General features: G+C 40.7%; 2 protein-coding genes across 6 annotated transcripts in view; both read right to left on the bottom strand.

Moving 5' to 3' along the window:
• The window catches only part of kansl1b (KAT8 regulatory NSL complex subunit 1b), a 79,962-nt gene extending 75,802 nt beyond the window's left edge, over positions 1 to 4,160 (bottom strand). For 2 of the 4 annotated variants that reach the window (XM_052518584.1, XM_052518585.1), the window contains exons 1-2: positions 4,073 to 4,160; positions 2,724 to 3,171 (exon numbers count right to left, since the gene is read on the bottom strand). In XM_052518584.1, coding sequence (XP_052374544.1) covers positions 2,724 to 2,739 — 16 coding nt within the window. In that variant the 5' untranslated portion in view covers positions 2,740 to 3,171; positions 4,073 to 4,160. Of the gene's footprint in view, positions 1 to 401; positions 838 to 2,703; positions 3,172 to 4,072 lie in introns of those variants that run through there. The other 2 variants (XM_052518587.1, XM_052518588.1) reach the window with 2 other exon arrangements.
• A 2,065-nt stretch (positions 4,161 to 6,225) lies between these two features.
• On the bottom strand, positions 6,226 to 21,187 carry cdc27 (cell division cycle 27). Of its 2 annotated transcripts, none has more exons than XM_035770874.2 (19): positions 20,996 to 21,187; positions 19,592 to 19,667; positions 18,904 to 19,051; positions 18,636 to 18,761; positions 17,613 to 17,710; positions 17,171 to 17,340; positions 15,381 to 15,598; positions 13,851 to 13,962; positions 13,487 to 13,605; positions 13,094 to 13,193; positions 12,538 to 12,742; positions 12,136 to 12,308; positions 11,759 to 11,911; positions 11,338 to 11,546; positions 8,513 to 8,630; positions 8,136 to 8,264; positions 7,915 to 7,989; positions 7,243 to 7,405; positions 6,226 to 6,869 (listed from the first exon to the last, which is right to left on the bottom strand). In XM_035770874.2, the coding sequence occupies exons 1-19, from the start codon at positions 21,020 to 21,022 to the stop codon at positions 6,781 to 6,783; spliced, it is 2,508 nt and encodes an 835-aa protein (XP_035626767.1). In that variant the 5' UTR covers positions 21,023 to 21,187; the 3' UTR covers positions 6,226 to 6,780. The 2 variants fall into 2 exon arrangements, with proteins under 2 accessions (XP_035626767.1, XP_035626768.1); XM_035770875.2 differs by having other exon boundaries at positions 6,226 to 6,866; positions 20,996 to 21,184.
• Between the last annotated feature and the right edge of the window lie 1,843 nt (positions 21,188 to 23,030).

Below are 23,030 nucleotides of genomic sequence, written 5' to 3'. Positions count from 1 at the left end.
GTTTAACGATTATGTCTGGTCAACTGTATTTTCCCTCGCACTCTCCCATAATTTAAGAATGTCATGGCTCATGTTCACTGGCTAGCTGAAGATTACTATAATGGTGTACCCTTGGCAGCAGATCGTTCAGCTACAGCGAATGCAGTAAGAGTAACAAACCTAACGTTACCTATACTGTCTGGAGCTAGAACTTGGATTTGAAAGGTAGGTAGACCCAGCTATGCAACATTAAAAATGTTTTTTTTTTTTTTATCACAAAATAATGGTTGAGCATTACTATAAATGCGAGATGGCCGGCATGCAGGTTACCAAACAAGTTAAATGCTAAATGATGTTGCAACATTTCAAAGTTATTTTTTTACTACGGAGTTAAAAGTAACAAAGAAAAAGGAGGAACCTACCACGTGACGAGGAGCCGATCCGGTTAATTTTTTAGAAACAAATCCCGCACTTTGATAGTAATTTCATCAAGGAAACAAAATATGTTGCAAAACAAATAATTCGAGAATGCCTCTTCACAAAATCCGTCTCGTGCGATCCAAATTGGGTAACCCCGTGTTACTCCCGAAATCACGAAATGGGCGAAACAACGCGTACTTGAGGAACCGAGTCAGCTTGCTCTCTTCTCTCTCTCTCTGCAATTATTAATGTTCAATCGAGTTTATTTCAAATGCGGTTGAATTGGTCTTGTTTCCCAACGCCATTTATCGACGATTTGTTATGTATTTGCCACGGCAATCCGTTTTTATTGTTGCCGTTTTAGGGAGAGCGTCACACAGAAAATGGCGGCTCGCTCGTCTCCCTCGGATTTCAAGTCTGACAAACAGAACCCGAGAGCAAAGCCGCGGCGGGAGACATTCCTCATGCTCGCCACTAGAGTGAAACTTCAGCCTGTCTCCGCTAGAGGGAGCCGAAGTCAAGCGTTCCATTTTCTAAATGACTGAAACTGGGTTGCTGTGTCTTCCATCATGGCTCAATTAAATCGTGACTTGCAGTTATTACATGTCACGCAAGAGCCGGAATGGATCCAGTTTCATTATAACCCTAAATCAAAACGTGGTTCTTAAGGATTGGAGAAAGTGAATGGTTATGGGTTCATAACCAGGACAAGGACACATGGTTAGTTATAAATATCTATGATACTACCCTGCAATGTTATGATAGCATTCCCCAATGGGAAACACTCTTTTCACACCAATTCGATACCGAAGTTACCTTTTCATAGCAGGTTAGGATAATTAATGTAGCAGGTTAGGAGACTGAGGTTAAGCTTAGGAAAAGAGTTAGAGAAAATGGTGTCCTAATCTTCTACAAAAATCACATTGTATCTAAGTGTCGTGAAAAGAGTGTGTCCCATTCACCCCATAGAGATAATATATGGGTGTTGCATAGAATTCTAATGTCGGGCCAGGGGGAACCAAAGAACACAACACTATTTCCATTTCTTCAATGCAACAGTGGGCACAGATGGGCAACACAGCCGATTCTGTTGCAAAAGTTTTGTCTTTTGCACCAGAAATTGTTAACTCCAAATAAGAAAAAAAAAGAGTTAGGTCTGTTTCGTTCTGTTTGGTTCTAAAACAGTAAACTGCTTCTGTTGCAAGACACCCCTGAACTGTGTCCCTGCCTTCTCAACAAAAAACAATATATATAAAAAAAAAAACACTTCCCCTGGCCCTGTACCATTTGTGTGCAGATCTGAAGGTAACAGATAGGCAATGCGTGTGTAACTGTAACCAATAGAGCAATAGTAATGGCGTCTTTTTGTAAGCACTAACTCTGCAATGGTTCGTTGGACAAAGCCTATGAGTTTTGTAGGGTTTTTGGATAAATGCAGAAATGGGGTATGTGGTTAACACAGGCTTAGATCTTATACGTTTTGTTCTGTGAGAATCTTTATCAGCTAACGTCACTTTTTGTGAATTTTGAAGCATTTACATTTTTTTTTTACACAAAACGCTTCCTAATTCATAAAGGTCATGTTAACTGACTGGTATTCTCTCATAGAACAAATCTTATAAGATCTCCTAAGCCGGTGTTAACCTCAGACTTTATTTTCAGCGTTTATCCCAAAACTTAGTTCTTTCCAAATAGGAATGGCTGAATGAACCAGAGGTTACACATTTATGTTTTTTTGGACTTCAAGCTGGCGAGCTCTATATAGGCAAAGGATGGTCCTGTAACCTCTAGGGTAATCTAATTGCAATCCTTCACTATATTACTTACAAATCCAGTTCCTTTCATTAGGCAAACATAAAACTGCTTACAGTTTCAGACGACAATAAACATCTATATGGATGTCATATCCCCTGCCTTATGATCCCCGCCTTTGATATTCCACCTGTTCTGTATTCTGCAACTGTCCACTCTACTAATGTACTATTCCGCCATCTAGTGGTATTTAGTAGAGTTAACGCCCCCTATATTGGATAAACCACTCCTCCACTTGTGTCAGCATATGACTCCCGCACAGTATTTCTGTAACAGTCTTTAGGTTGCTATGCCAGACAGTGACACAATATTGTAGTGATACATCATTTCAAATTATAGTTAAATGTCAACCATAGTCATTTAAGGAACAATGCACTTTGGCAATCTGTCCAAAATTATTAAAACCAAGCACTGTGCATGTAATAACTCTATGCATGATGATGACACATGATCAATACTGTATCATGTAACACATGTGTTGTGTATACATACCTTGCAATAGCAAAGCTCACCTCCAACCAAATCCATCCTTAGGGTAAAAATATCCACTGTGTCTTCCAGGTACAGTGCATTCAGAAAGTATTCAGATTCCTTCACTTTTCCCACATTTTGTTGCGTTACAGCCTTATTCTAAAATGGATTAAATAGTTTTTTCACCCTCATCAATCTACACACAATAATCCATAATGACAAAGCAAAAACAGGTTTTTAGAAACCCTATTCTTTTTTAAATACATTTGAAAACATTTCTAAAAACCTGTTTTCACTTCATCATTATGGGATATTGTGTGTAGGTAGATTGATTTTATTTTAATTTTTTTTGAGGGGGGGAATTATTTAATACATTTTATAACAGGGCTGTAACGTAACAAAAGGTGGAAAAAGTGAAGGGGTCTGAATACTTTTCGAATGCACTGTAGCTTCCACAAGGTAATTCCTCCACTTCTTTGTCCAAGGTACCTGTACATACAAAGAAACTGCATTATAAATTAATAATATATAATAATATATCTAAAAATCATGACTGACATAGGCCTACTTGGCATGGCCACTACAAAGAATGTCGAAAAACACTATTTGTACAGAACATTATGTGATTGATTTTTGTTGTTCTGAGTTTGTACGACAATCATATTATATTTATAGAATGACCTGGCATTGTGCCATATTCAAAAATTATTCTGCAAGTTATCTTGTTGAATGTTGGTGAATATTTACGTGCAGCTACAGTAACACTAGACTACGACATAATCTTCCACAGTCTTCTAAATTAAGAATAAAAAGTGTATTAATTTGAGACTCAATACTCTTTTAGCTTGACTGATGTTGTGGAAACGGGCTGTAGCCCGTAATCAAATATGTTGGCTAGCTAATAGCTAGCGAACTCCACGGCCCTTGTCTAAGTAAGTTAGCTAGCTGGCGCATCTAGCATAGCTTGCTAGCAATCCCTGCGCTAAAATCTATTACTAACTTATAAACGTAGCTAAACATACACAATATCATGCACTGTGACTTACTGTGCAAAATTCTACTGTAAATATCACAGTGTTATCACAATTATTATTTACTATATAGTGTATATAATTTTGCAAGTGTGTGTGCCTACTGTACGACACCCGAAGAACGATAGCTAGCTAACGTTATATACACTATTTGGCCTGTTGACTGCAACCCCACAGTAACGTTAGCAGTTTTACCTTAGCATTTCAAACTTGATCATCAAATAAATCAATAACATATCAAATAACACACTTAAATTCCATATCTATTCATTTTATCTTCTAACATAATCCGTTTTGTAAAATTACGTGAGATAAACTCAGTTTTAACATGACAGAGTGAAGAATTCATGTTCACTTACCTGCACAAGTCAACCAGTCTTGAACCGGAATTACCCGCCTGCCTAGCACTGTGATTCGTCAACTTGGTTATGCAGCGATGGCGATTGGCTTATATCTTCTAGTCTGCACGGATGGGCGTTCAGTTGAAAGTAAATAATATGGAAGTTTACCAGTTGTTGTCATTAATATACAAGCTCAATAACAGTGCAATACTTTAAAATAAAATAATTTGGTTAAACTAAATAGTTAGCCAATTACTCTTCAACGTCAATTTCACCAAATTATTCCAGTCTCCACCGAATCATTTGCCACAAATTACTTTGTATTTAGTCTCCACATTTCAACCCTTAATTGGCTAAACGGAGCATAATTTGTACCTAGTAATAGCCACTGAGAACAGTCGAAGCTGTTAATTTACTTTTTCAGCAACCTAATACGGTGTTAGATGTGTTGACAAGCTGATGCTGGGTCACAACAATTGGATCACTGTCTTTTGAAGGGGATTTTCTTCAGGCTGCTGTAGTGTGTAATATTACATTGCTGGACTAAAGTTGCATTATACAGAGATAATGGTGCTAGCCTAGGTGGTTGTATGTGGAGTGGCTCAGTTGTTGAGGACCTGAAACCGACTAGGTGTATTGTTAGTTAATAAATGTCATGCCCCACTGTCTTTCTGTCCTTCTACATGATAAGACTAACCTTAAAATAACCTTCCTAACCTCCATATACTGCCTCCAAGTTCCTGTTTGCATCAGATGCAATGTCCTGCTATGGAAGTGAGGGCAAGGATATGTCAGATGCAATGTCCTGGTATGCCAGTGAGGGCAAGGATACAGCAGATGCTCATCCCAGTTCTTCTCTGATCCAGGTCCTCAATTGTGAAAATATCTTCCCACTGCTGTCAGACCCACTGAGTTATCTTCATCTCCTGTCCTGAAACAATACTGGTTTCCCCCCACTTAGAAATCATGAACTAATCAGTGTTCTCAATGCAATTAATTGAGACTGATATAAATCCATACTTAATTTAAACTAGGCTATAAACTGTTGTTCAGTTCCCCAATCATTGTCCAATTTACTCTGATCAGCATCTACTAAGATACATTGTCTTATCAGGTGTTTGTCGGCAGACGCAGCCAACAAGTCTTACATTTATTGACATCACATTTTGGGGGAGTACAAGGCAGTCAAATAGAGGACATGTTTAAAGTAGTTTATTCTATAATCTCAAATATCCTTAAAATGAATAGCACATATATACATGAACAGATATTATCCCCAAAGACAGAACACATTTTAAATTAATACCCCAAAGCACTTGCAAAATGAGAACATAATATTTGATCCTGGATGTGCTGAGGACAAATTAAGTTGTTTGCCTTAGAAAAAAAGGAACAAAACTTTAGGAAAGGCATTTCAACTCCTTGATATGGGGCAATATTTCTGAATGTGGCACTGAGATTGCCTTTCCCAACTGTACGTTAAGAAGCACATCAAGAAACATTGTATACATACACATAGAATCAATGCGGAATTCCCCAAACACACACTTGGATGTTTGGTTGATTAATTCTAGACCAGATGCATCCAAATATTGAAACTGGGCATTTAATCCCCGTCATCATACCTTGTATTAATGTGGTCAGTGAGGACCAACCCGTGGTAGCCTTGTGCCAGATCAGTTTGTGGTCTTTCCAACTCCATTCATGTAATTGTCAAGCCAAATGTTTGGTACGGCAAATGACAAGTAGTTGGCATGATAGTTCAAACAGACTGACACTCAGGCTAAACCTGTGGATGATTATCATATTTTAGCACATTTGTTTCTAGAAGTATTTCATGATGAATCACCTCAAAAGAACTGCACATCAAATCTTGTTGACAGGTTGATGAACCACTGGCTTCTCATATCGTTGTCAATAAGAGGCACTTCTAAAACAAACATGGTTAAATGTCACTTTTATTTATTCATCTGTGATCGAGACATCTGTCATTGCTAGATCTCAAGTAGGAGATATTATCTGTCTACTTTAGCTGAAACTTGCCGGGCCATAACCATGGTTGGAACACCTTGGACATCCCAACGCCCCAGAGAAAAGGCGAGAAATGTGCTTGTCCTCATTTCTCTCCCATACATTTAATCACAGACCAACCAGGAGAGAGGAACCAAAGAGTTACAGGCTATAACACAAGTGTTTATTCAGAGTAAAGCTGATGAAGAACATAAAAAAAAACCTAAACATTAAGACAGGAACTTCCATGAATGTTTGTTGTTTATTGTTCTTCCGTGGGCATGAGCGCAGCGCTCCAAACCTAAAAGAAGCGAAAGTGATGTCTTTCAATGATGGACAGGACATTCAAAATCAGCACTGATGGGGCGATGTGGTGCTGATGAGGTATTCTAGGAAAAACAAACCAGAAAAAAAAAAAAAACGTCCACACATGGCTGCATGGGAGCCGACGAGAATGATAAGCCAGTGAGGACTAAGGCATGACAGGAGAAGGACGAGGATGGTGGTGGTAGTGGTGTGTGTAGGGGTAGAAGAAAACGAAACCAAGAAATAGCAGATGATGAAAATAAATCGGAGGTACTGTATTAGCAGCAGTTTGTTTTCCTTTTTTTCCTCTTCCTCTTTAATACTGGAGTCCAGCGGTTGGCTCCAGGTTGGCATGGTTTTTAAGTCCAAAAGAGGGGTCGGGTCGGGGTGGAGGGGTAGGGTCAGGTGAGTTACAGGACCTCGTCGCTCTCGGCAGTGTGGAGCTGTGTGTCATCTGCGTCGGTCATACTGCTCTCCTGCGACTCCTCCACCTCAGCTGCTGGGGACATGGTGGAGGTTAGAGGTCAAAGCATGGCTCTGACAGTGACATTTTTCAGCTTTCTTCTTGAAGTAACAAATACAGAGACAGAAACCTGACCATATTGGCATTCTCACCCTAAGATATGTACTTTAGTGGTAGGCCACTTGGCTACACCTTTCTGGAGTGTTTCACATATGCTATTCAAATTCGGACTTATATTGACTCAATTATTTACTACTAGTACTCAATGTTTAATTTTAAGGCTGTCAAATATTTTGCATTCATAAATTATGCAACTCATAACAAATGTACAGGTCATTGCCATCATTACCAGGGAACCAAATGGTCAAAGCCATGTGTGAGTTGGTCATGGCAGTCACAGTGGTTGTACCTGAGTCATAGGGGTAGTCCTCAGTGACAGGCTCCTCGTCGTCAGGGAGGTACCTCTTGTCTATGGCCTCTTTGATCTGATTGTTGGCTCCTTTGGGATCCAGGTCCATTGCCCAGGAGAAATTCATCAATGCCAAGTGGGTCTGGCCCAGCTTCTTATACACCTGAGGGGAGCAATAGGGAAGAAAGCATATGATTAGAGCAGGACACACCATCCATATGAATACATTCGTAAACTAGGAAATATGTCACTAAATCCCCACAATTACCTCAACTTACCCGTACCCCTGCACATTGACTCGGTACCAGTACATTTTGTATATAGTCTCATTGTTATTTCATTGGGTTACTATTTCTCCTTTAGTTTATTTAGCAAATGTTTCTTACTTTTTAAAAACTCTGCATTGTTGGTTAAGGGCTCGTAAGTAAGCATTTCACGGTAAAGTCTACACTACACCTGTTATATTCGGCGCATGTGACAAATACAATTTGATGTCAAACATCTCATAGCTATTTAGTCTATTGCACAAAGTCAGACTATATGAGATTTGAGAGGTGAGTGTAAAGTGGTCTATTATTGAGTACAAATATCAAAGTGACCGTAAATTCTTCACTTATGGTCAGCTCCTTTCTTCGTAATCCCCACAAAGAAAATAAGTTTACATTTGCTTACCTTTCCTATTAAAAAGTAAACAAGGGACTCTTTGGGCACTATTTGTTTCAGCTCTTCCAACTCTTGAAGAGCCGCCTGAATAGGGATCACAAAAAACTGTTTGCTTAGACTTAACCAATAGAAAATACAGTGAACAATGTTAATATTAATACGGAAGAAGAGGAATTGTGCTGAAAAGTAGGTTAGCCAGTGTTCGCTTGTGAAATGCCATATGGACCTACCTTGTACTTTTCATTAGCGAAGAGGATGGAGGCCCTGTGGAATTTGCATAGAGGGTTCTTGGGGTCTATGTTGATCGCTCTATTCAGGGTTTCTAAAGCATGGTCAGACTTCTTCAGTGCATGCTGAACCTGTGTGGAAACAACAGGAAACATGGAGCACGTTAGTTTGTGCCATAAAGAACATTGGAGAAATATGACTCAAGTACCTGATGTAAAATACTACAGGCTTTGAAAATAGTAACAATAATACATATGATTTATAAAGTAGTTTTCTAAAACATAAAGATGGTTAGAAAAAAAAAATCAGCATGCAATGTCTTGAAGTGCCCTGACAGACTGATTGAGCTGAAAGAGACTGAGTGTAGTGGGCCACTCACCACTCCGATGTGGCAGAGGAGCACAGAACTCTGAGGGTTGATGCTAAGTGCCTTCTTGAAGTGAATCTCTGCCAGGTTGAATTTCTCCTGCTTATAGTAGATCATCCCCAAGCCATACCTGGAGATGGAGGGATAGAAAGAGAGAACAAGTTTCTCCCATAATCCTGAATTATTCACCAACATCAAAACACAACATTTTAGCTTTAATTCCTTACTGAGACTTCAGATTATTAATCTGCATTAAGGTAATACAGTGCTGTGTTAAGCGAGACCGAGTCGAGACTGGGAGGGGGATAAAGGGACCGAGACATAGTCAAGACCAGAGTCCAATTCAAGACCATGACTGTAATTTTGTCAAATCCCCACCATAAGAGTTCAAAATGTCCAGTATTTCTGGGTTCATATTTCAGAACATATGGATTCTTTAGATATTCAGAATAGTGAAGTAAAATGCATACTGTGGAAAAATAGAGCCAATCTAAAAATAATTACTAACACAAACACAGTGGGGAACAATGGGCCTTCTACAGGCTAAGGATTTATACAATTATGATTATAATAGTGCTAATTCTATTATTTTCAATGGAGTTTGATTTAATCTCTTCAGTTTTTGTTGGAAAGAAAACGGGTTAACGCTGCAGAGGAAAAAATTATCCAAATCAGGATTTCTTTGCTGGTCTCTGGGGAAATAAATCTACCTTGCTAAGACAGCTATTGGCTAGACCATCAGAAGTTAGAAAAAGGCTTCTGCTATTCAACTGTAATAGGGAAAACATTTGTCGTGACAATGAAATCAACCAATCACATTGACTTAATGAGTGGGACCGTTTTTTACAAAAACATACGGAAACGTCTACACTTCTGCGCAATAGCGAGCAGTAGTTTTCCCACGGTCTAGCTAGCTAGCTTTTTCGGCGGCTAGTTTGCTGCGGCTGCAGTAGGTGTTATCATAGAGGATGTTGTTGCTAATTTGTTAGCTTCTCCCTTTTCAAGAATAACTCAACAATAAGTTTTATTGTAGCGCGCTTGCTGTTAGCCAACTCTGAAAATAATTTGTGTGAGAAACAGTGTTGCATTTAAAGTGGAACTGACAGCAATTTAGCGACATAAAAATCGTATACAAATCTGTTCATATACATACTAGGAAGAATGACACTTAAATTCTGACAAGCATTTTCACGTTTCATAAATTCTTAGAATGTTTGGGAATTACGTATACTAAGGCATTTGTGTAAATTCTATAGCAATATAAAGTGGTAAAGCGGCCGTGCATTTGGACAATTAATAGTCCCTGCAGTTAATAAAAATGAATAAAAACATGTCTTGTCCAGGACCGGAATCTACACAGACTGGTGCGCTATAGCCAATCAGAGCTACAGTAGACTTTTCTATAAACATGCCATTTGCTACATGGGCCTGCAATCATTCACTTTGAACTGGACTGTGTTTACAGGCAGTTGTAACAGCGCAACTTTAGATCATTAGAACGCATTTGCCAAAAGCCACAAAATACATCCGAATGGATTTCTGCAAATATGTAAACGACACGGGAGTCCTCTTACATTTGGGAACTTTACATTTCTATTGATCAAACAACCATGAAAAGGTAGGCTCTGTCCCTCAGTTATGCACATCAATAAGACCAACAACTAATGCTAGCCAGAGCAAGAGGAGATCAAATCTAACGAAGGAACATTAGATAAACACTCTCAAACTTTTTCAGCTAAACAATGGGGAATTGCCTTGTCCTTCTGCAGCTTGCCTGCCAATGCATGGTTGTCCCAACCAAGCACCTAAGCTAACTGGCTAAAGTTGGCTAGTTTGCTAACTAGCTACTTCCAGACACAAATGTGAGAACATCTCACTCTGACCATTTTACTTGCCGTAGAAGAGCTGGTTACATGTTATCTAGAGCCTTCTTGACTAACTATTACTTTTTTGCCTATGTTTACTGACACCGGTCATATTCAGTAGGTGTTGTGCGTTTGTAAATTCATCAGTTGTTCTGCGCTCTGGCATACTCAGATGAGAGTACTCTGAAATTAGAGTAGATAGCATATCTCTTGCATTCGTAAATTCACTCTGGCTAACTGTATAACCGTCATTCAAGTTCTTGCTAGCTAACCAAATGACACCTGCATCTCTAGCTTTGTATAGCCACCCAAAAAAACAATATGAGGGGAGGGGGGGTCACTTACTCACTCCTCCAATGGCATGACATCCTAGCTAGCTAGCATTAGGCTCCATGTTTTTAGCTTGCTACATAAATAGATATGCTAGCCTATTAGCCACGTTATGATGGACTTGTGATCATTCCCTTGCTAGTTTGATTGTATTGACATTCCCAACCTTAGTTACATTCATCCGTTTTTATATTGAGTCATTGAAACTGAAACGATGCATCCCAAATGGAGGCAAACAATGTAACAGGCCAGCTGTGATTTTAAAACCTGATATTTTTTGGATTACCAATTATATGGATGCACCGATATGACATTTTTGGCTGATAGATATCCGATATTTTCCCTGCCAAAAAACCCGATACTGACATTTACAATTTTAGCGGCCTTTTAAGCATTTTAGTACAGTTAGTTGAAACACACACACGAAAACCAAAAAGTTATTTTGTTGGTATTTACGCATGTCCCAATTACCAGTAAAACATCATCAAAACCTATTTCTTTCAATTACTTGCTGTGCTGTTTCATTGTTCATTTGTTCAGTCGCTTCATTCTCAACCATAATAGAGCATTTTCACATCTATTACGATTGTAATTAAGATTTTGTCACATCCACTATCACTCCAAGGTTGTGCACTAACTTACCAGGCATTGTAGTGGCGTGTGTTGACTCTGATGGCGTTACGGAAGCAGGCCAGAGCCTTCTCCAGCTCCTCTGTGAGGACAAACTCATGGCCTAGCAACGTGTAGGCGTAGGCAAAGCCCGGGTTCACCTGGATGGCACGCTGGAAGAACTTAATGGCTATGTCATGCTCCCTCTGCAGACTGAAACAGTTACCAGCCACGCACCATGCCTAAGGGGACAAAGAGAAAGAGAGAGAGTTGGGAAGGAATAGAAGAGGAGCAGAAAAATGGATCTTTTAAATTAAGGCAACCATACTCCAAGACAGAATCACATGTAAGCATTTCCCAATGGAAAAGTCTCAATTGAACATACTTTTTAGTCCAGGACATGTGGATAAGGTACATGCAACTGTTTGTCCCAGTGTGTTAGTTAACTACGTACCTCTGGTGAATTCTTGTCCATGTCGGTGAGGTCTTTGGACAGGGCCGACAGGGCCACGTCCTTCTGCAAGTGCCAAAGGGTGGTGGAGTAAATCTCCATGCCCTCCACCCGGTAGCTCTCGATGCGCCGCACCTCTGAGAAGATCCTCTCCGCCTACAGGGAGAGGACAGGAGGCGAATAGTGAGAAAAGTTTCTAATCGAGCCATTGAGAAGTAGCAAAAGCCACCATGCACAGCCCTCGACCACTCTCTGCATCCATTTGACAGTCTTAACCCTGTGGAATTGTAGTAAGGACAGGAGCACATCTAGCTTCAGATGCCCATAATCCCTGTTTTATGTATGAAAGATGAACCTAGCAAAAGAAGGCTCTCCCTTACCTGCATGTATTCGGCCAGCTCAAAGTGGGCCCTGCCGATCTGTCCCAGGACCCACCCTGTATTGTAGTGATGGGAGGGCAGCTGGCTCAGGATGCTGATAGCTTCCTTACAATTGTAAGAGCAGAGGGCCAGGTACCCCCGGCCGATGTCTCGCATCAGCGACATGAGGCCATCTGGAACACAGAGGGAAAAGAGGGGTTTGGAGATAAGGACTTGTGATGGCATCTTTGTAAGGATAATTTATGACAAGGTGGCTAATAAGACTATAGAAATGTAGTACAATTATAACAGCAACTTAATAAAAAAAGTCAGAAAACTACTGCATTACTTTGACATAATTTGTTTTTAATGGCAGTGTATAGTCAAAGTGTGAGAGTTGATTCTAACAGTGTCCCAGCTCACCTGCAGCAGCCTTCTGCAGACTGAAGGCCTGGAACTGAGGAGAGCCCATACTGACTTTCCCGTCTGTCATGGACGAGTCCAACTTGAGGATCTCAATGCTCTCGTTCAGGTTGGATGGGGTGATGCCTCCCTTGCCCATTTTTGACTTGGTCTTCCGGTTGGGGATTTTGGTGGGGAACTTCATTTTCAGCTTCTTGCTATTCTCCTGTTGAGGAATGTTTGTTTGTGTTTAGCATTTCAAAGACCTCTGCTAACATCAGACCCATGTCTGCCCCCCCCCTTTTGATATTTGGTAATAGGAAAAATAACATATTTGCCAAGAATCTCAGCAGCACAGCCCAGTGCAAACCTCTATTCTATATAGAACAAAATAATACATATAAAATGCAATCTCTGCTCATAAATATCATAACACTACTTAAAATGCTAGACTTGAGAGCAAACTGATGTTTTTGTTTTTCTGGTTCAAAAGATGCACCACTGTCCATCTCAATTCCAGTATTTGGTTATATGTTTAAAGGAAAAATCCACTCAAACGCAGTCTCTTCTATGTTACCTTGGCAGTAGAGCTGGCACTGGTGAAGAGTCTGGAGCTCCGTCTGGGCTGCACGTTGGGGGGAGCAGCGATTGTGGGGCTCAGCACTTGAGGCGTAGTACTACAGTAGGCACAGACAAACAGAGCACAACAATGGTCTTCATACTTAGACAACCACTAGCACAGAGAACACTCGTCGCCATGAGTGACATTTTGACCAAGCAAAAATGCTGCAGTGTTTCAAGTTTAAAGCACAACACTTGACTCAAAACAAGTATGGATCATAATTTCACCCTGCATGAATTCTCACTGAAAATAAACAAGTATTGTGAGGACAGCTGTCTTTTTTGGCAATATCTCTACATTTCCATACTGTAAACATGGGTCCATATGGGCCTTGTAAAGAGCACATACCTGGTCTGTGGGGGGGCAGTGGTCTGAGTCTGGTTGAAGGAGATAGGGATGATCTCCCTGCTGTTGCCACTCTGTGCAAACACCGACTTTGTCCCCGGCTGGCTGATTCTCGCTACAGACTGAAGAGGGAAAAGTGGGAAGAAAGCTATTTAAAAATACATTTTTTTAAATTCTAACAAAACATCTTTGACCTCCATTGTTCAATCCATCACTGAAGTTAAAGGAATCTCCTCTGAAGTTGAAATGTTTTCTATTCAGCATGCATAGAACAATTTTTGCTCTGGCTCTTCGATCAACACTCCAAATAGGAGAGCCACATAGCGGTTGGCGTGTTGTCTTCAATATAGCGATGACGCGTGCGTACCTTCTTTGGTGGGACTCCGGGAGGGGGTGGCTCCATCCCCGAGCCACTGTGAGAGTAGTTCTGCAGATACAAGGGGTCCCCTGGGCTGGGCTCCAGGGGCAAGATTCCAAAACTGGGAATAAGATCATTCAAACGGATTCTCAGTATATCTCATCTACATTGTTGACTTATTCAGCTCTGTATAATTTAACCTATCATCCAGAGGTCCCCATGGAGGCCATTTACATCCAGTTGCAGTACCAGAGAAGCCTTTAAAGCAAGTAGAAAAGCCCTCACAGAATAAAACCGTCGTAGAGGACAGAGGAAAAGCAGTAATCAAGACGTCCTCTGAAGCCAGTTATCATTACAGTCTCCCTAATTACAGGCGAGTGGACAATGGAGTTGGAGGATGAATGAATGAAGAGACCAGTATGTACTGCAGCCAGGTGCACAATATCAAATTATAACCTAGATAATGTTACTTGACTACAATTTTCAACGCCATGGACAAATTACTAGCGGAGTGATCGCTGCCAATGCATATGCCTATAATGTAGGCTGTCCAATTAAAAATGCATATTTTGACCAACGGGTAAAATAACATTAAATTGGGCAGATACTCCTAAGAAAACCAATGCTCCAAATCTCATGTCTCTATCATAATCCATTCAAACGTTAGAGTTATCACTCTTGTATGATGACTAAATCAATGGAGGCTAGAGAAGAAGTGGTCAAATTACAGGAAAATAGCATTGCGTCTACTAGGCTGGATGCTGTGCAAGAATTAATAAGGTAAACTGACAGGCTCACCGTTTAACTCATCTTTCTTATAAAATCCGCAGGACATAAAACAATAGAGGTAAGAATGATATTGATTTTGAGACATATGTAATGCTTCCATATTTTAGTATGAACTTTTTGTATTCATGTGAAATTCCTGCTCTACTTCAAAGATTTCTCACAAAAACAAACGTATCTCTGTGAAATGTCAATGGAGCATTGAGTGTGTTCCAAGCTTTTACCTTCAAAGCCTTTTACATTCAATTCAGCTCGTGTCATGCTAATTTAACTTTTTGCGACCCGCGGAAACAACTTTGAAGACAACAACCACAAAATGCTAAATCCTTAAAAGTTATGAGGAACCTTCACCGCTATGTCAACACAACTTAGTGCTTATTAACAGATGTATTAGGTTACAAAATTAGACTTTTTTGATATGTTAAAACTGAAAGATTTAGAACATGAATAATCATATTTGTCTTGGTAAAATGTATTTTATAAACATAAGGAAGTAAAATGTAATCACCAAAGTGCATTTTTGGACACCCTACATAATGACACTGAAAAAGTAGTCAGAAGGAAACATGTGGGAGTGCCTCAACACACAGAATCACGCCACACTCAAAATACAGTGCCACACGACACTTATGAGCAGATAAATAATGCGTGCCTGTGTCAATCCACTTATGATAAAACAGCCCAACACATGTAATAGAGCCTCTACTGAGAAAAAACATCGTATGTGTGTGTACGCGGTGAGACCACCAGTACCTGGGCGTTAGGGGGCTGAGTGCTGCCGGTCCCCCCAGTAGACTGCGCCCACTCTTGGGTTTGTTCTGCACTTGTTTGGATAGCAGGGAGCTGCCTGTACCCAGAGGCCCTACGGTGTCCGGGGAGATGACAGACGAGTCGATGTAGGACATGGTGGAGTCTGTGTTCAGAGACGAGTACTTTGAGTTGGAAGACTCCAGGTTCAGTCTGTTTAATTCCTACAGGGGAGGGAAAGGGAACAAGACAGCAGTTGTCAGTTCTTCATTGCACATTTGGATAGGCAGGTTATTAGAAAGAACTGTGGTCTTTGCTTGTGAAGTGCCATTTATCATAAAGCGTTCATTAGGGGTGTAACGGTTCACCAAACCCCCAGTTCAGTACATTTTGCGGGTTTGGGTCACGGTTCGGTACAGCGGAAAATTAAATGCCAAACGTTACTGTAGATAATTTTAGTGTTGGCCAAAGATGTCAAACTAACCCAGGAACAGATCATGAGCCATATAATATAGGGCCCTATAAAATCTTTCATTTTTTTTTAAAAACCTGGTTTCATTTAGTTTTTTCCAGGTAAACTCAAAAATTAGAGGTCCTGGGGCCTCCCGAGTGGCGCAGGGGTCTAAGGCACTACATTGAAGAATCTCAAATATATTTAGATTTGTTTAATTAGTACTTTATTACACGTGTGTCACTGTTGACATTGAGACTGGTGTTTTGCGGGTACTATTTAATGAAGCTGCCAGTTGAGGACTTGAGGCATCTGTTTCTCAAACTAAACACTCCAATGTACTTGTCCTCTTGCTCAGTTGTGCACCAGGGCCTCCCACTCTTTCTATTCTGGTTAGAGCCTGTTTGCGCTGTTCTGTGAAGGGAGTAGTACACAGCATTGTACGCAATCTTCAGTTTCTTGCCAATTTCTCGCATGGAATAGCCTTCATTTCTCAGAACATGAATAGACTGACAAGTTTCAGAAGAAAGTTATTTGTTTCTACCCATTTTGAGTCTGTAATCGAACCCACATGCTGATGCTCCAGATACTCAACTAGTCTAAGGCCAGTTTTACTGCTTCATTAACCAGAACAACAGTCTTCAGCTGTGCTAAAATAATTGCAAAAGGGTTTTCTAATGATCAATTAGCCTTTTAAAATGATAAACATGGATTGGCTAACAACGTGTCATCGAAACACAGGAGTCATGGTTGCTGATAATGGGCCTCTGTACGCCTATGTAGATATTCCATTAAAAAAATTTTTATTTTAATTTTAAATCCATCGTTTCCAGCTACAATAGTTATTTTCAACATTAACAATGGCTACACTGCATTTCCTATCAATTTATGTTATTTGAAATGGACAAACAAAAAGTGCTTTTCTTTCAAAAACAAGAATATTTCTATGTGACCCCAAGCTTTTGAATGCACACACACACACACACACACACACACACACACACACACACACACACACACACACACACACACACACACACACACACACACACACACACACACACACACACACACACACACAAATATATACATTTGGGTTCACATTGCAGACCGAACCGAGGTCCCTGTACCAAACAGTTCAGTAAGAATAAGTTTACTGTTGCACCCCTAGTGTTCACAGATCACCTTCTTCCACAGTCCTAACCAAACACCAGGTCAAACACTCATCTTGGCACCAATGCAATGCAAGCCATCATTGTAAAGAGAGCCAAACCTGGCCTTAGAAAAATATGAACAGTAATACTGGGTTTAAAAGGACAGAGGGGGGAGAGTCGAAGGGACGTACTAAGGTGTCCTGGGGCGTCTCCATGAGCACCGTGTCCACCTGGCGGTGGGGCATGTTGTGGCTTGGTGTGTGGGCAGGGCTGATAGGGAACAGGGGAGGGGCTCCACTCCCACCGCTAAAGAACTGCAGGGACGTCAGTCTGAAGATCTGCTCTGGGTCCGGCCGATCGCCTGACAACAAAGATACAGGTTAATACAATCTGCTTAAGAACAGGGGGAGGGAATAGAGTGGATTTGAGCCTGAGCACTGGTCAGGGAATTAGATTTGGATCCGCCATCATGCATGGGATAAGGACCAGTGTAAGTTTCACATTTTTGTCTTACAATGACGAGTGAATCAAACAATTTTTAATGCAAATACATATTGTACTCTATCATCTTAACATGCATTATATAACTAACTACCCTACCACCCACCCATCCCAGCTGATTGACTGACTCACCGATCTGACAGAGGGACTCAAAGGGAGACCACAGGAAAGGATTCATACTCAGGCTCTTCTGATAACATTCAGAACCTTTGGCCAGACGATCCGTTTTGCTGCACAGACAGAAGGAAGAAGAAAATTATCTTCTCGATATTGAGTGACGCATGTGGGTGACAGGCACGAACGTGCAATCACACAACAAAACACATAGCGCCTGGTTACGTTAATCTAATTCAGAACATTCCAGCTAATATCTTTGTCAGGATTAGCTTGTTCCTGTACCTCAAATCTAATTTATAAGCGGAAGCAACCACTCGCTGTGCATTTATGGTTGTATTACGGTCACACATGTTAGATACCAGACCAATTACCTTTGCTTAACTGCTATATTGGTTTTCCTGACATCACACAGTAATAATGCAATAATGTGAAATATACCAGCATACCACGTTGTTGTTTAGAGTCTGATTTCTGATATGGTTAAACCTTAGAAATTGAGACAACAGCATTTTGATTGTGGTTCATGCATGTCTAAATTGTAACATGATGTTCATGACTAAGTGATAATTAAATGCTTGGAGATTCTAGCCCACTAGCTGAGCTTACATCATGTTCTAAATACAGTATCTCTGTAGAAAAGGACATCCTCTGCATAGGAGGCTGCTGCAGCTCCTTCCTGCATTCAAATAGTCCATTTGAATTGACCAAGGTAACATCCAAATATCATTCACAGACATGCCTCCTCTCCAATTCTCAATTTCTGCTCCCTTTAATTCATTAGCAACACCACGGGAAGATGAATCAACAAGGTTTCCTTCAGGATACAATAAACGAGTCCATCGTGACAAACAAACATCAAGGCACTGCTATGCCCAACACTCTTCCCTAGGGTGCAACATCTATCACTCAGTTGCATAGTAAAACATTAGCTATTGCAATGTGATAGCTAGCACACAAGCAATCAACTCTCAATTGAAAACGTTACCCGAACATGCGTTAGATTGGTCAACAATGAAGTAATGAACATGGTTATCCTACCAATAGATTTGCCCCAATAGGGACAATGTGAAACAGGCAGAGTCTCCAAACTCTGTGACGATGTCCTCCTGGCTCTTCTGTTTGTTCAGGACCCCGCCTGTCAGGATCTGCTCTCCCTCTGCAAGCCTGCGAAGAGAAGAGGACCGGACCACTGATGTGAGCATACAGGGGTCAGAGGAAGGGAGCTATCCAGACACTCTGCATTCAAAGCATGCACAATGTCATAGCTACGAGACCTAAAACACCAGAAACAAAATAACATCCTTACTTGCTCAGTTCCACACAGCACTTGGCGAGGAGGTATTTGCATTGTGGCGTTGTACAGCTGTGCCCCTTGAGAAGGCGGTATGCCTTGTAGGCCTTTCCCGAACGATAGTAGCATGTGGCTAACAGAAAGAGGGCCTCCTCTGAATGCACTGTGAGGAGGATAAGAGATGCATCCAAATAATAGGCATTTGCATAATTTGCGCTTAAATTAACATACAGATACATACCCTGACACAAACACCAAAAGCACAATCCCAGATGACTATGAGTTATAAATATACATTTTATTAATTTGGCACTGACATTTTCATACTTGTACTGACAGCATTATATTCCTTTTGGCATGTGACCAATTTTCATACTTGACATGTTATTTTGATCGACTCACATCTACGCTATTGCCTAATAGCCCACTGCAGTGTTTTGCGTTCCACATTAAAGCAACAGCAGCCTACAGGCTATTCTATAAGAAATGACAATGTGTTCTAAAAACCTGTTTTGCATGTGTCAGTCAGGCCCCACAACCCACCATCATGTCAAAACCTTTCAGGGGTATATGTGTGGATTAAAGCAATCAGGTGGAACTGTACAGTTGTCTGCACAGTAATGTTAAGCTGAAAGAGGAGGAGCTCAGCTGTGCTGCAGCATGGACAGGATCTTCTTAAGACATGAGGGGTAGATTTCATTACCTTCAGCATATAGTCTCTCGGCCAGGAACACGGCATCTCTGTAGGCATAGTGGTTTAGTGCATGCCAAACAGCAGCCTAGACACAGGGAGACAAACACATCTGCATCTCTACATATTGTCACACAACCTACTATGATTGTCTGATCTGGTGGTGGCTCTAACAGCAAGCTTTACAACTCAATAATAATCAATGGCCTAATCAGTCAATAAGCACATGCGTTGATAATACATTATTTGAATAGAAAGCTTGCAGCTTATTATAGCGAACTATTGAATCTTATGGCTGGCTGTTAGCTAGATGGCTATGAAATGTTGACACAGCAAACAACCATTAGCTAGTTACATTCGACGGGCAGACAATGCTATCTTACATTTTGGGGGGGGCTTTCACTGGTCTAGGGCTTAGGCGAGTTTTTCGTGGTAAGTGTCAAACATTTAGCTAACGTTATTTCGTCGTTCGATATCAATACCAACATATGTGGCCATAGGATAACGTAGCAATGTAACGTCTTGCTAACTCAAATTGAGGTACTTGGCTGTTAGTTGAGGTAACGTTACTTGGCTATGTCAGATCTGATGATGTTTAAGGTTACGGTAAATGGCAAGTAGCTAGCTGCATCAAATGTTCAATGCAGGCAGCAGTTATCCATGTTGCTAACTAGCACTGAGTAGATAGCTAACTAGCCAATGGTTTTCAATATGTTCAGTTCAGCTGTCAAAATGCCCATTTACAATACAATCTGAAGTAACTTAAACCTTGGTCGACATACTAGCTAACTTAGATGCTAGCTTAACGACTTTGGCGTTAGCTAATGTTATTTTGCAGGGAGAATGACATCGACATAATGTCAACCATCATCAATCTGATCAGCTGTAATGTTTAGCTAACTAACTAACTTTAGTTAATTTAGATAACGTTATCTGAAAAACTCACTTTACTGTCAGTCTAAGTTAGTAACGTTAATTAGCTAAAGTTAGCAAGTTATGTTAGTCTAGTTTTCCAGTAGCTAACTAGATTACTAACATTAACCAGATAATTTAAAAACAAACGTTGAGGCTCCATAACTAGTAGCGAGTTAATGTCGCTAGCTAAATATGGCTAATGACTGAGCACCCAGTTAGCTGGCACCTACCGCTATCTAATATCGTATACCTGGCTGACAGTGGCCGTTCTAAAGAGTACCCCTGTGTGGTATATATTGAATAACAGGCACTAGTTTACCGATTTTAACAACGAAGCAACTATTCGGAGAATGCTAGCTGGCTAGGCCAAACCATTTCTTCTCAGGCCTCGGTGTAGCAGTAGTGGACCTTTCTGGTAGGGAGGTAACCATGCAGGCCACAATACATTCCTCGTCCTGCATGTGACAGTTCTCTTCTTGGTATAGCAAACTACTTATTTACCTGAACAGGTTCCTGCAGCACCGTCATTCCGTTGTCAGGCTCCTTCTCTCGTCCACTGTTTTTTGTTTCCCTCTTTCTTCAGTTCCTTTCTTATTTCAGTATCCAGGCCAGAAGTAGCTCTGAAGATTTGAACACAACGACCGTTACCGACCATGTCGAAAGCTCCCGAACATATCCGAAACAGATGCAAACGTATCAGTTTACGAATAGAATCGAAGACCAGCGGAAATAACCGAAACTGTTGTTTATAAATATAAACGTGTGTATCAACCATAGAGATCGATATAACTCATTTGTATATCTGTGTAATTAAATCCGAGACACTATGTTTAGTTTGATATGTTACGTTTCATATGGTATGTATCAATTTCTGGATGTCTATCATCCATTTGATATGTTACGAAATGCAATTCCTACAATATGTCACGAATTTCAAAACGTATGATATGTTACGCATTCCAATTTGTTGTTACCACCGTTAAAAGGGTTAGGGTTAGCTAACATGCTAAGTAGCTCAAACGTAGTAAGTAGTTGCAAAGTTGCTAATTAGCTAAAATTGTCCATGATGAGAATCGAAGACGTTCACGTTACCAACCACTCTCCTTTCATTTTTTACCTTAAACAGGGCTTGACATTCACTTTTTTAGCGACTTGTAAGTAGGACAGATTTTTTACTTGTCTGAAAACTCAATTCAAAAAAAGGTCTGTAATACCATGGGCCAAAAGATGACTGAAAATTGTGTTGTATGATACAAGGAACCACTTCACAAAATATCCTTCATTATTATCACTGGTATTGACAATGGAAGGCTGCTGGTGTTTTTTGAAATTTTATTTTTATTTCACCTTTATTTAACCAGGTAGGCAAGTTGAGAACAAGTTCTCATTTACAATTGCGACCTGGCCAAGATAAAGCAAAGCAGTTCGACAGATACAACGACACAGAGTTACACATGGAATAAACAAAACATACAGTCAATAATACAGTAGAACAAAGAAAACTAAAAGTATATATACAGTGAGGGCAAACGAGGTAAGATAAGGGAGTTAAGGCAATAAATTGGCCATGGTTGTCGAAGTAATTACAATATAGCAATTAAACACTGGAATGGTAGATGTGCAAGTAGAGATACATACATACAGGATGAGGTAGGTAGATAGATGGGCTGTGTACAGATTGGCTATGTACAGGTGCAGTGATCTGTGAGCTGCTCTGACAGCTGGTGCTTAAAGCTAGTGAGGGAGATATGAGTCTCCAGCTTCAGAGATTTTTTGCCGTTCGTTCCAGTCATTGACAGCAGAGAACTGGAAGAAAAGACGACCAAAGGAGGAATTGGCTTTGGAGGTGACGAGTGAGATACACCTGCTGGAGTGCGTGCTACGAGTGGGTGCTGCTATGGTGACCAGTGAGCTGAGATAAGGCGGGGCTTTACCTAGCAGAGACTTGTAGATAACCTGTAGCCAGTGGGTTTGGCGACGAGTATGAAGCGAGGGCCAACCAACGAGAGCGTACAGGTCGCAATGGTGGGTAGTGTATGGGGCTTTGGTGACAAAACAGATGGCACTGTGATAGACTGCATCCAGTTTGTTAAGTAGAGTGTTGGAGGCTAATTTATATATGTCATCGGCGAAGTCGAGGATCGGTAGGATGGTCAGTTATACGAGGGTATGTTTGGCAGCATGAGTGAAGGATGCTTTGTTGCGATATAGGAAACCGATTCTAGATTTAATTTTGGATTTGAGATGCTTAATGTGAGTCTGGAAGGAGAGTTTACAATCTAACCAGACACCTAGGTATTTGTAGTTGTCCACATATTCTAAGTCAGAGCCGTACATAGTGATGCTTGACGGCCGAGCAGGTGCGGGCAGTGATCGGTTGAATAGCATGCATTTAGTTTGACTTGCATTTAAGAGCAGTTGGAGGCCACGGAAGGAGAGTTGTATGGCATTGAAGCTCGTCTGGAGGTTTGTAAACACAGTGTCCAAAGAAGGGCCAGAGGTATACAGAATGGTGTTGTCTGTGTAGAGGTGTATC

The sequence above is a fragment of the Oncorhynchus keta genome, chromosome 5, assembly GCF_023373465.1.
Source record: "Oncorhynchus keta strain PuntledgeMale-10-30-2019 chromosome 5, Oket_V2, whole genome shotgun sequence".
NCBI classification, from domain to species: domain Eukaryota; kingdom Metazoa; phylum Chordata; class Actinopteri; order Salmoniformes; family Salmonidae; genus Oncorhynchus; species Oncorhynchus keta.
The sequence above is the reverse complement of the archived record's forward strand: the minus strand, read 5'-3'. Positions and strand labels throughout refer to the sequence as shown.

What these genes read in the sequence shown, in the direction of transcription:
- cdc27 (XM_035770874.2), bottom strand. Translation starts at nt 21,022, where the DNA reads ATGACGGTGCTGCAGGAACCTGTTCAG. An exon ending in TCTGCAGAAGGCTGCTGCAG is followed by an intron (nt 12,309 to 12,537) that starts GTGAGCTGGGAC and finishes TCTGTGTTCCAG; the next exon opens with ATGGCCTCATGTCGCTGATG. An exon ending in GGACTACCCCTATGACTCAG is followed by an intron (nt 6,870 to 7,242) that starts GTACAACCACTG and finishes CCATGTCCCCAG; the next exon opens with CAGCTGAGGTGGAGGAGTCG.